Genomic DNA, 11,119 nt, shown 5'->3' with positions numbered 1-11,119 from the left:
GGGCCCACATGAGTTTTTGACGCTCGAGCTCAGAAACAGTTTTCCCTTAGTATATATGATATTGATATGTTGGTATTTTTATTACGTTAGGAGATGTAGACTTGCATATTTTTCTTATGGGACTTGCTAGGCAATTCTGCAGAAAGCCATTCCCAGGATTACTTTTTTAAAGAGAGAACAGCTAGCCGCCTCTATCAGTTTTTGTCTAACTCATTTTATTCATCTGTTGAACAAGTAATCCTAGAAAGGCTTTATGTGGAATTGCCTAGGAAATGCTACGTCTTATACTAGCTATTAGAACTTCATTTATAGCTCCCTGGTGAACTGTGAGAATAACAAATGAAGGCTGGTGAATGGTGAGAATGACAAGTTATTGAAGGTTGGTAATTATTAACGTAGAGCTTGGGATTTTCTATGAGGTTTATATGCCACGGTAATATCTCCTTTCATCTTAGGCGTGGAAGGATTTCCTCCATTTTTCTTTTTATGAATGGGGCCGTACCTACAAGAAGAATATTACACAAGACTGTAATCAAGGTTAACACAAGAAGAAAATTCTAAAACAATTAGGCTCTATTGATAATATCTAGAGTTTGACTTTTACAGTTGAATTCACCTACCCTAATAAATATTTTAATGTATGTACCAAATGCACCAGGTATCATTCAACACTAATTTTACAAGGTACTATGGATTTACATGGATAGAGAATTATGAATGTAACTTAGATTTACTAATGCATGAGAATTACCTCTTTTGGAGTAATTTGTTGACAGGAGGAAAGCCCGTTGCACTTTGACTGAATGTTACAACTACTATCTCCTCTGGCTTGAATGCTGGATGAATTTTTAGGTTGTATTTCTTATGTTATATATAGTGAGATCCCCCAAAGTCATCTAAAGCCATTAGAAGTGGGCAAAGCCTATATACATTCCTCTAAGTAGGCAAACCAACAAAGAAGAGAAAAGGTTGGAAGAAAAAAAGATGGCTTCCAAACCAGGCCTCCTCACTGAATGGCCATGGCAAAAGCTTGGAAACTTCAAGGTATTCCCATTTTAGCAGAGTTCTTTGCCTTCTATCTTCTTTTTTTATCTCTCTTTTTTGGGCACTTGTTAGTGGGTTTTTAGTAATCTGATGGTTCTGTTTTTTTTGTGGTGTAAGTACGTGCTTTGGGCACCTTGGGTAGTACAGAGCACATATTCATTCCTGACAGAAGGAGAAGGAGAGAGAGATCTTTCCAACTTTCTGATCTTCCCTTTTTTGCTGTCAAGATGGGCTCACAACCAAATATGGATAAGCTTATCTCGTTTCCAAACGGGTAGAAGCAAGCACAAAATAGTTCATAAGGGTATTGAATTTGAGCAAGTGGATAGAGAAAGAAACTGGTTAGTTCTCTCTCTCTCTCTCTCTCTCTCTCTCTCTCTCTCTCTATATATATATATATATATATATATATATATATATATATATATATATATATATATATTTTTATTTTATTTTTAATTTTTTTTAATTTTTTTTATTTACGTGTTTGAGAAATTAATGGCAGGGATGATCAGATACTTTTGCTTGGAGCTTTTTTATATTTGGCTAGTAAGTATTTTCCCAATGGTGATCACTTACCATTTTGGAGAACCGATGGTATTATCATCACTATTCTCCTTCATGTGGGTCCTGTGGAGTTCCTCTACTACTGGCTTCATAGAGCATTGCACCACCATTACTTGTATTCTCGCTATCACTCACATCACCATTCCTCTATTGTTACAGAGCCCATAACATGTAAGCTGCTCTTTTCCTTTATTTTAACACTGCATGTTTAGAAATGAATTATATTATGCTACTGATCGATATTCGCCCTACCATATATTGATAATATGACAAATTGTCTTTTCTTTTTTAGTTAAAAGACAAGGTGATCGAGTTTGTTAGTAGGAATATTAGGAGCCTATATCTTATCTTAATTAAACACTGCAAAATAGATGTTATGAGAATATGAGAGCAGCGTCCTCATTTTGGACTGTGCAAAATGGAGGTGACATGAAAGTACAAGGGTGCAAAAAAGATATGGAATATGTATGTTTGATGCCTAACACATAAATGCCACCTAAATAAGAAGAAGAATGGTTTTTTGGAGACAAGGTGGGATTTTTGACATACAAGCAAGGCCAGGGGTTGACTACGATATTGAGGTTAGTGGTAGGAAGAGGCCATCAGGAAGAGGCCGTGATGAGGATGGCCTCTCCCTACACACCTTGCATGTAGGCCACACCACCCCATAGGCTCTCTCCAGGAGCGATGCCAGAAATTTTGCACAAGGGGGGCAAAAATTATAGTAATTGTTTTTCTCCAAACAAATGAAAGCAATATTATAGTAAAGGGGGGCATATTTTAGAAGGAAGGGATATAAAAATGGTAAAATTAAAATTTTAAACTTATTTTCTATCTTAGGGATGATTGGAAAGGGGGGCATATTTTTAAAAAAAGGGGGTAAGTATAAAAAAGGTATTAAAAAGAGGGTAAGTATAAAAAATATATTAAAAAATAAAGGTATATATTTTTTTCCCAAAAAATTAAGTGGGGCAATTGTCCCCATTCCCTTTCAAGTGCCATCGCCTCTGGCTCTCTCGAGTCTCAACCGAAACCTCAGCGGTTTGACAGTAACAAGGTTTTAAGGGGCTGATTTTTTAAAAATTCAGAGAAAATGCTTAGGCTCTGTTTCTTCTACGCAAAAAATGGACTTAAAATTTGATTTAAGTTGAACATAAAACAAATTTTACGTCGAAAGAAACAGTGCCTTAAAAAAAGGGAAATGATATCTGCGCCAAGTGTTTTGATAAACATGCGCTCAACTTGTTTGTCGTGTAGTATTTAAAGGGATGTCAGAGGATATTACAGTTCTCAAAAAGCGCTTAAAACCCTTTAAATGCTAGACGACAAACAAGTGGAGCGCATGTTTATCAAAAACACTTGGCCCAGATATCATTTCCCCACAAAAATTGTGGGTATATAGATACAAACTTAAAAATAAAAAAAGGAATAAATCTGAAAAATATAAAATGATTGTAGTCCAACATAATGGCTGATAATTATAAGATTCAGAGAAAATCTTTAGAAAAATGGAAAAGATGTTATTTATAGGGTGTGTGCTTATGTGGTCACATAGTGCAATATTTTTCGAAAAGTATTGTACAATCCACTCCATAGGATGATCCAAACTGTCCATTTGTTCAGCAATAGCGTAAATAGGTCAATTGTACCCCAATACTCACTTCCATATGATGATCCTAACCCTCCGATCTATAGAGGTTTGAAAAATACTAGACTATATGGCCACTCACCATAGCAAATCCCATATATGTTTATAAATTTGAAAAGGCCAATGATATTAGCAGTTGGACACTACCATGTATTTATGAAAAGGCCAAAGATATTAGCAGTTGGACGCTACCATGTAGTTATGAAAAGGCCAAAGATATTAGCAGTTGGACACTACCATGTAGTTATAGTTGCACTAAATCACGTTGTCTTTTATTATTTAACTAAAGTGTCGAAGCTTATTACAATTCCCGAAGAGGTGTCAAAAACCAATTAAAAAAAAAAAGGTTGAGTATCATTTAGTGACCATTGGGAACATGATTTTACACGTACTTTGATGAAAAAAAATCTCAAAACGGGTGTAAAAGTATAAAAGTAGGTGTAAAATCATTTCCCTAATGGTCATTAAATGATGCTTAGAGGGCACTTGTTAACAAAACTAAAAAAGAAAAGAGGTGACTTACTACAATTATCAAAACAAGGTTGTGCGAATATCATTTCCCATTTGGAAATTAAAAGAATGAAAATATGAATAAGTGAGAAAAATGAATTATTTGTACAATACTTTCTCAAAAATAGTGGACTGTACGTGCTTACACCGTATAAAAACTCCGTATAAACACATGATGGGCCGAAAAGTAAATTAAATGCGAAAAGTAAACTTTCAACCAACCGCATTCATGAAACGAAATAAATATGGATCCACTCCGTACACTCTGAAAAAAAAAAGCATGGTTGGGCTGATCCTGTTCGCACACAATTTGTCAAATCAAATAAATGGTGGGCCCACCATTGGCATATTATACTAGAACTGGCAAACGGGCGGGCCGGGCCGGATTTGACCTGGCCCATACGGGTCCGGGTCAAAATGACCCGAAAAATTTACGGGTCACTAAGCTTGGACCCGCACCGGCCTGGACGGGCCGGGTCGACCCGCGGGTCACCCGGATTTTTGACATATTTTTTAAGATATTTTTTGTTTGTATAGGGATTTGCTAGCCACCTTCGCCAACCATTTATGTTTACTGTTTGAAAGATTTGTCTTATTGTGGAAGATTGGCAAAAAGTACGATTTTTGAAAAGGTGGCTAGCAATAAATAATAATCACTGGGTACAAAGTTTTAAATGAGAAATTAGGGAAAAATTCTAAACCCTAAAAATTAAGAAAAGAAAACCGAAAGAATGCACTAAGATATGACAATTACTGAAAAAACTACAAAGAAAAAGCAAAAATTATGACAATTACAGAAAAAAAGTCAAAAGTGCTAAAATAAAACCTTTTGAACTTTTCTACGGGCACCCGCGGGTCAATTTCAAACGAGTCAATGATTGGTGACCCAGACCCAAAATTTACGGGTGGGCCGGGTGGACCCGCGGGTCCGGGTCACTTTTTAACCGGTCTATATTATACTAGTTACAGTAAAGTGAAGTGACATATATATTCTCACCTTTTCTTTCCTGCGACCGGGTCACTTTTTAACCGGTCTATATTATACTAGTTACAGTAAAGTGAAGTGACATATATATTCTCACCTTTTCTTTCCTGCGACAATTCCCACTAATGTATTAATGACTACTCTATTATACTACAAGGGGCTGTCCTAGGAAAGAAAAGGGAGCGAATATATTATTTCCCTTGTTAAATGAATATAGCATCACATACAAGACAATGATTTTATGTATGAGAAATTATACTGTGGCTCTATTTTACACATGTGGGAAAAGGTACACTGAGGCAAACCAATTTGGATGATCTAAAATGTATTCATGGGATTTGTTGGTCCCCAGCAATGATAGTTTGTGCCATAAAAATCTGCACTATGCTTCGTTTGGTTGCATAAAAGCTCGGCAGGCGCCGTTGGATTGAATGTGAAATATTTCACATTCGATATTGTTTGTGCCATTCCACGTTTGGTTGCCAAAATGCATTGGACTCCCATTTATTCCCTTGGATTTATCTCATGTAATAATTGTTTGTCTCTTACTTGTTCCTTTATTCTAAAACCAAAGAATTATGGTTGAATTTTCTAGGGAATGATGCTCTCTCTATCTCTCTTTCCTCTCTCCATATATTGGTAATGACACCCCCTACTTTTTCTTCTACCCTTCCATTATTTGCTGCACAACCAAATACTACTACACAATTTTCCGAGGTAATTCTAGGCAAATTAAAATTCTTGTCTCTTCCCTGTGACTTCCTATTCCACTAATCTCCGAGCAACCAAATGTAGCGTAGGATGACACAAACTCTTAGATATATTTGCTGTAAAATAAGCGTCTTTGGAGAGTTGAAAACTGAGAACATTGAAAAAAAATGAAAAAGAAATCGACGATTTAGTATCGTTTTGTGGAGAAATTATTTGGGGCACGCCTTATCTATGATGTTTACCAACAATTGAATCGTTTAGATAATCCAAATAGGTGAACCCCACTTTACTTTTTTCAACATGTGTAAAATTCGACGGCTATGTTATTTCTAAGCTTTTGCTAAAAAAATGAATTCGAATCAACCTAAACCTGACCCAATTTTATGGTACAAGCTTAACCCAAATTCCCAAAAATCAACCTGAGTTGCACCCCTTGGTGATGTTGATTTTGAAATTCTCTAATTTATTGGCCAAAATAGCCATTATAAATTGGGATATCTTGGCCAAAATATCCTTCCGATGCCGCAATATTGGCTGAAATAAATTTTACTACCTTTATTGATATATTGATATTGGACTAGAGGGTCCGATATTAGTATATCTCGGCCGAGATATATGAATAGACGGTTAGATTTTTAATCAATGGAAAAAAGAATTCTGTGGCCACTTTCACTTTGAGCAAAATACCTCAGATATCTGTTCTATGCTTCTATCTAACACTTTTATTTGTTTTGATTTTTTGTATGTGACACAGCTGTGGTTCATCCCTTTGCTGAAATCCTGGTTTATTTCGTACTTTTTGCAATCCCCGTGATAACTGCAACGCTCACAGGAGTGAATTCCGTGGTAGCAACAGCTGGTTACTTTACTTACATTGATTTTATGAACAATTTGGGGCATTGCAACTTTGAGATAGTACCCAAGTGGCTCTTCAACGTTTTCCCCCCTCTTAAATATATCATGTACACTCCCTCGTAAGTTTCCATATCCCTTAAGCTTTACATACATTGGCAATTTTCTATTTTTATTCCAACTATTTTTACACATTGGGTCACGTTCATATGAAAAAACCCTATAAACAGAAAAAATTTAGGCAAATGATAAATACGCCCCTTGTCGGTTTTCATTACTTGGGACACCCAAGTGAAGTGTACGGCGGCAATCACGCCCCTTCAAATCCTTACCATGTGATGACGATGTACAGCTGCCTCTTTGCAGTCATAGATAAAGTTCACCTGGGTGTCCCAAGTAATGAAAAGGGGCACATTTATCATTTCCCAAAATTTTCATTATTTAATTTTCAGACAGTATAGTGGTGTCCACTTCTTAGGCGGATCCAAACCGTTCAATTAATGGGCCACAACTATATAGTCCATGGGATGATCCTAACCATCAGATCCGTAGAGTCTTCTATTATGATTGAGAGAGAGAGAGAGAGAGAGAGAGAGAGAGAGAGAGAGAGAGAGAGAGAGAGAGAGAGAGAGAGAGAGAGAGAGACTTGGGCCATGTTTGGCAACCATGAAAAACACAATTCTTCCATTGAGTATTTGTGGGGCTCCAAGTGAGAGATGGGTGAGAGACAGAGTGGTGAAGTATAAATAATTAAATAACACCAACTCTAACAGCTTAAGCCCTTGGAGAAATTGGCTGTTTCATATATTCCAGTTTTCTTATGTTTCCAATCTTAAGCATATGAAGTTTATGTTAAAAATTTGTTATAAGTTTTCAATTGAGAAAGTAAAAATTGGATAATTTTTAGTGATGGAAGAATTAGGAAAAATCATAACTTGGAGAAGAAAGCGGCCCTACTAGAATATTCTGGGTCAACCTTTGATTGATCCAAACCGTTCATTTCGATCTACAGGTATCACTCTCTCCATCACACCCAATTTCGAACCAACTATGCACTCTTCATGCCATTCTACGATTACTTATATGATACGGTGGATAAGTCTTCGGATGACTTATACGAAACTTCACTGGAAGGAAAGGAGGAGAGAATAGATGTAGTTCATCTTACCCATCCAACTACATTACAATCAATCTATCATCTACGGCTAGGATTTGCCTCCGTGGCTTCTAAACCTTATGCTTCTAAATGGTATTTATGGATGATGTGGCCAATGACGTGGATGTCGATGTTGCTAGCATGGATCTTCGGTTCCACCTTCACTGTGGAGAAGAACCGATTGAATAAACTCAAAATGCAGACATGGGCAATACCAAGATATAGTTTTCAAGTAAGAGATATATTAATCCTGCATTTTAGATTGGCCATCTTTCACCTTGTGTTTAGATGATTTTGAGAATAGGTTCCACCTTCATGTACAGTATTTATTATCATGGCAAAGAGCAAAGATCAATAGCTTGATTGAGAAAGCCATACTGGATGCTGAAGAAAGTGGGGTCAAGGTGATAAGCTTAGGTCTTCTAAATCAGGCAAGTTCAACCACCTTCTTAACTATGAATTCTTGCTTCCATTTTCTTACAATGTAGTTTCTTAAAAACCCATATTTATTGTTAAATTATCCCCAGTAATTACTTTGGTAAAGTTGGTGCAAGGGAGGGTTAGGGCCACTCACCTAATGTTTTAAATATATCAATCTATAATAAGTGGGATTGATAAATTGAAGGGCGCTCTTGCGAAGGAAAAAAAAAAAAAAAAAACCCGTCTAAACAGCGGTCCTATTGGCCTTCTCAACAAAGTTCATTTATTGTTCCTATAATTTTATGTTTTTCCACATTTTCATATTTTTCTATGCCCTTATAAATGAACTTTGTTGAGATGGACCAATGAGGTCGCCCTTGTAGCTGATTTTACAAGGCCGCCCTTCAGTGTATCATTCCTCATATAATATATGCTGAACATGTTTCTTTCCTTTGTCATTTGTTTTCTTTCTATGGAAATTTTTTATTGGAAAACATTTTTCAGTAAATATTTTTATAGCTCATGAGTAGCATGGGTGGGGCCCACCTTTTTACAGCATGTTTTGATATGGTAGGGCCCACCATCTATGCCCAAATCTATGCATAGGGTGGGTCCCAAGCCCATGCATACCGTGGGGCCCATTATTTTACACCCCTACATATAGCATGGGCGAAGAATGCTAGTAAATAAAAGATGGTTTATTTCCTTTGTTAAAGCTATATAACTTGGCCTCAAATTACAGGGGGAGGAACTAAACAGAAATGGTGAGTATTATCTTCAAAAACACCCAAAACTCAAGATCAGAATCGTAGATGGGAGTACCTTGGCGATTGCCGTTGTGCTTCATAGCATTCCCAAAGGAACAAAGAAAGTTCTTCTAAGAGGAAACCTTTGTAAGACAGGTTGTGCCATTGCCTTAGCCTTATGCCATATGGGTATCCAGGTACATTTACTCATTACATCTACAAATGCCATTTTTTTATGTACTAAATGGGAGTGTTCAAGCTTATATATTTGGATTTGGCGAGTTAATATTGCCAATTTTTCTTGTTGTAGACTTATGTTGTAATGATTGTAACAAGGGTTGAGTTGGAACAGGTTACTACGGCTTGCAGGGATGAATTTGAGAAGCTGAAATTAAGCTTCCCGGGAATGTTTGGGAGTTACTTGGTCTTTTCTGATAGTCTTAACGTGGAGGTAACATTCTTTTGAGTGAAGATGGGTTAAGAATATTTTCATAAGAGGAAAATGCAAAGGCCCTGTTCATTTTGGATTTTGACAATTGATTTTGAATCATTGCATTTAGTGTGAAACAACCAAGTACTAGCTTTTGGAGTAATTGGTTGTTTCACATGGTATTAGACCTATTGCCCCTTGGCAGGTCCTGGGTTCAAAATCCAACAACTCCTTGATAATAAAAATACAAGTGTAAGGCCAAGTGGCCATCCCAAAAAGAGGGGAACAAGTGAGCGGAGTGTTGATGTATAAATGATTAAATAACACCAACTCTAACAGCTTGAGCTTTTGGAGTAATTGGTTGTTTCACATTTAGGCCCTGATTGTTTTGGATTTTGGATTCCAACTCTGATTATTTGACTCAAAATTAAACGTAACTTTGCGTCCAATAATCAGTTTTGTCTCACAATCAGTTCTCAAAATCCAAAACAAACTGGGTCTAAAATAGTTAATAACTTCTAAAGAAGCCTTAAAGTGACATGTGCAAATAAGATTAATCAAGATAATGTTATTTTCCAATAAGGCTCAGTTTTAGTAGCATACGACTATTATTTGCGCGCATAAGATTATGTATAAATAGGACTATATGCAAGGCTTTAGTTTTTGTAAGAACAAAGTCCAGTATGATATATGCCACATTTTTCATGCTCAAACGAGCCATGTGGCAATCCAGGGTCTATTTTAATTTGTTATTTATTCTTAAAGTCATGTTTTAAGCGTCATGGCATTCTATGATCCCATTGAGTTTTGTAGACATGGTTGGTGGGAGATGGATTGAAAGAGGAAGAGCAGAGAAAGGCACCCAAGGGGACACATTTCATTCCTTTCTCACAGTTTCCTCCAAAGATATTTCGCAAGGACTGCACTTACTACACCACCCCTGCTATGAAGATACCTAAGAACCTTGAGAACATGCATGCGTGTGAGGTCAGTACTTTTTCATTATTACTGTTACATTTTTTGTTAACCAAACTTCCTTCGCAGTTCATTGTAAGCAATTTTTCATTCACCACGTTTGTAAGATGATTAGTATCATTAATACAAATTTTCATTTTAGACTTTGACAATCGATTGTGAGGCCCTGTTCGACTCCAAAAGTAACTTAGTAGTTATTTTATAGTTAATTCTTTTTAGTTATGTTTTGAATTCAAATAGAGACAAACATACGAAAATACATAGGATAGAATTTGAGACAAACATAACACCATACAACTTCATAAATCACCTTTGAGGAGATTTCTAACTTATTGAGGCTTAAGCTTATACTTTTAGAAGCAAATGTGAAATTTTACTATTGATTAAAATATAATTTAATTTAGTTTAAGTAAATTGTGCAAATAGTAATATAATTAATGTTTATACTTTAAGGTAATATTAATTTTCATTTCTTTGCATATGTGTGGCAGAACTGGCTCCCAAGGAGGATTATGAGCGCATGGCGTGTAGCAGGAATAGTGCATGCCTTAGAAGAGTGGGACGAACATGAGTGTGGAGACAAAATGCTTGACATTGAGAAAGTATGGGTAGCTGCTCTTAACCATGGCTTCCTTCCACTACTCCAGGCTTGATTATCCTATAAGTATATATTTGTATGTTTTATCGAAATATATAACTCATGATGGGTTGTTATAATCACCCCCACAATTTACTAATTCCCTCATTGTTTAGTACAAAAGGGTTTTTGGTCTTTTACTTAGTACAAGGTGACTTAACGCAATTATCAAACCATGGCAGTGCAAATATTAGTAGCCTAAAAAATTTTACTTTTCATTAATTGAACCAAAGCCATGAAAAAGAGAGAACTTTCCAAAGAAAGCTCATTAAAGATTTTTCCTATCAATCAAACACGCCCGTAAGTGGGATTGAAATAAAGGGGCAAGAGAGTTAACGGGAAGGTCGGACAGGAGTGGAGAAAGGAATTGGATAGTCAAAAGGAAAGGTAAAAGTTGGAAGCTTGGGAAAAAACGGTCAAGAAAATTTCAAGATGGGA

The 11,119-nt window shown here is 36.3% G+C and overlaps 1 protein-coding gene across 1 annotated transcript; it reads left to right on the top strand.

Moving 5' to 3' along the window:
* The first annotated feature begins 885 nt into the window (after window positions 1-885).
* Window positions 886-10,846, top strand: LOC143890137 (very-long-chain aldehyde decarbonylase GL1-5-like). Its single transcript, XM_077394700.1, has 10 exons — window positions 886-1,044; window positions 1,162-1,385; window positions 1,550-1,782; window positions 6,220-6,439; window positions 7,330-7,705; window positions 7,797-7,904; window positions 8,636-8,836; window positions 8,992-9,090; window positions 9,883-10,056; window positions 10,536-10,846. Exons 1-10 carry the CDS (start codon window positions 985-987, stop codon window positions 10,695-10,697), a joined length of 1,857 nt encoding a protein of 618 aa, XP_077250815.1. The 5' UTR covers window positions 886-984; the 3' UTR covers window positions 10,698-10,846.
* The last annotated feature ends 273 nt before the right edge of the window (window positions 10,847-11,119 follow it).

The sequence above is a fragment of the Tasmannia lanceolata genome, unplaced genomic scaffold (genome assembly GCF_043159265.1).
Source record: "Tasmannia lanceolata isolate RefF3 unplaced genomic scaffold, GAP_Taslan_0.1 ptg000013l, whole genome shotgun sequence".
Taxonomy (NCBI): domain Eukaryota; kingdom Viridiplantae; phylum Streptophyta; class Magnoliopsida; order Canellales; family Winteraceae; genus Tasmannia; species Tasmannia lanceolata.
Note: the sequence above shows the minus strand (reverse complement) of the source record. Positions and strands in the feature narration are given on the sequence as shown.

What these genes read in the sequence shown, in the direction of transcription:
- LOC143890137 (XM_077394700.1), top strand. Translation starts at nt 985, where the DNA reads ATGGCTTCCAAACCAGGCCTCCTCACTGAATGGCCATGGCAAAAGCTT. An exon ending in AAAAGCTTGGAAACTTCAAG is followed by an intron (nt 1,045 to 1,161) that starts GTATTCCCATTT and finishes TTGTGGTGTAAG; the next exon opens with TACGTGCTTTGGGCACCTTG. An exon ending in GTGGATAGAGAAAGAAACTG is followed by an intron (nt 1,386 to 1,549) that starts GTTAGTTCTCTC and finishes AATTAATGGCAG; the next exon opens with GGATGATCAGATACTTTTGC.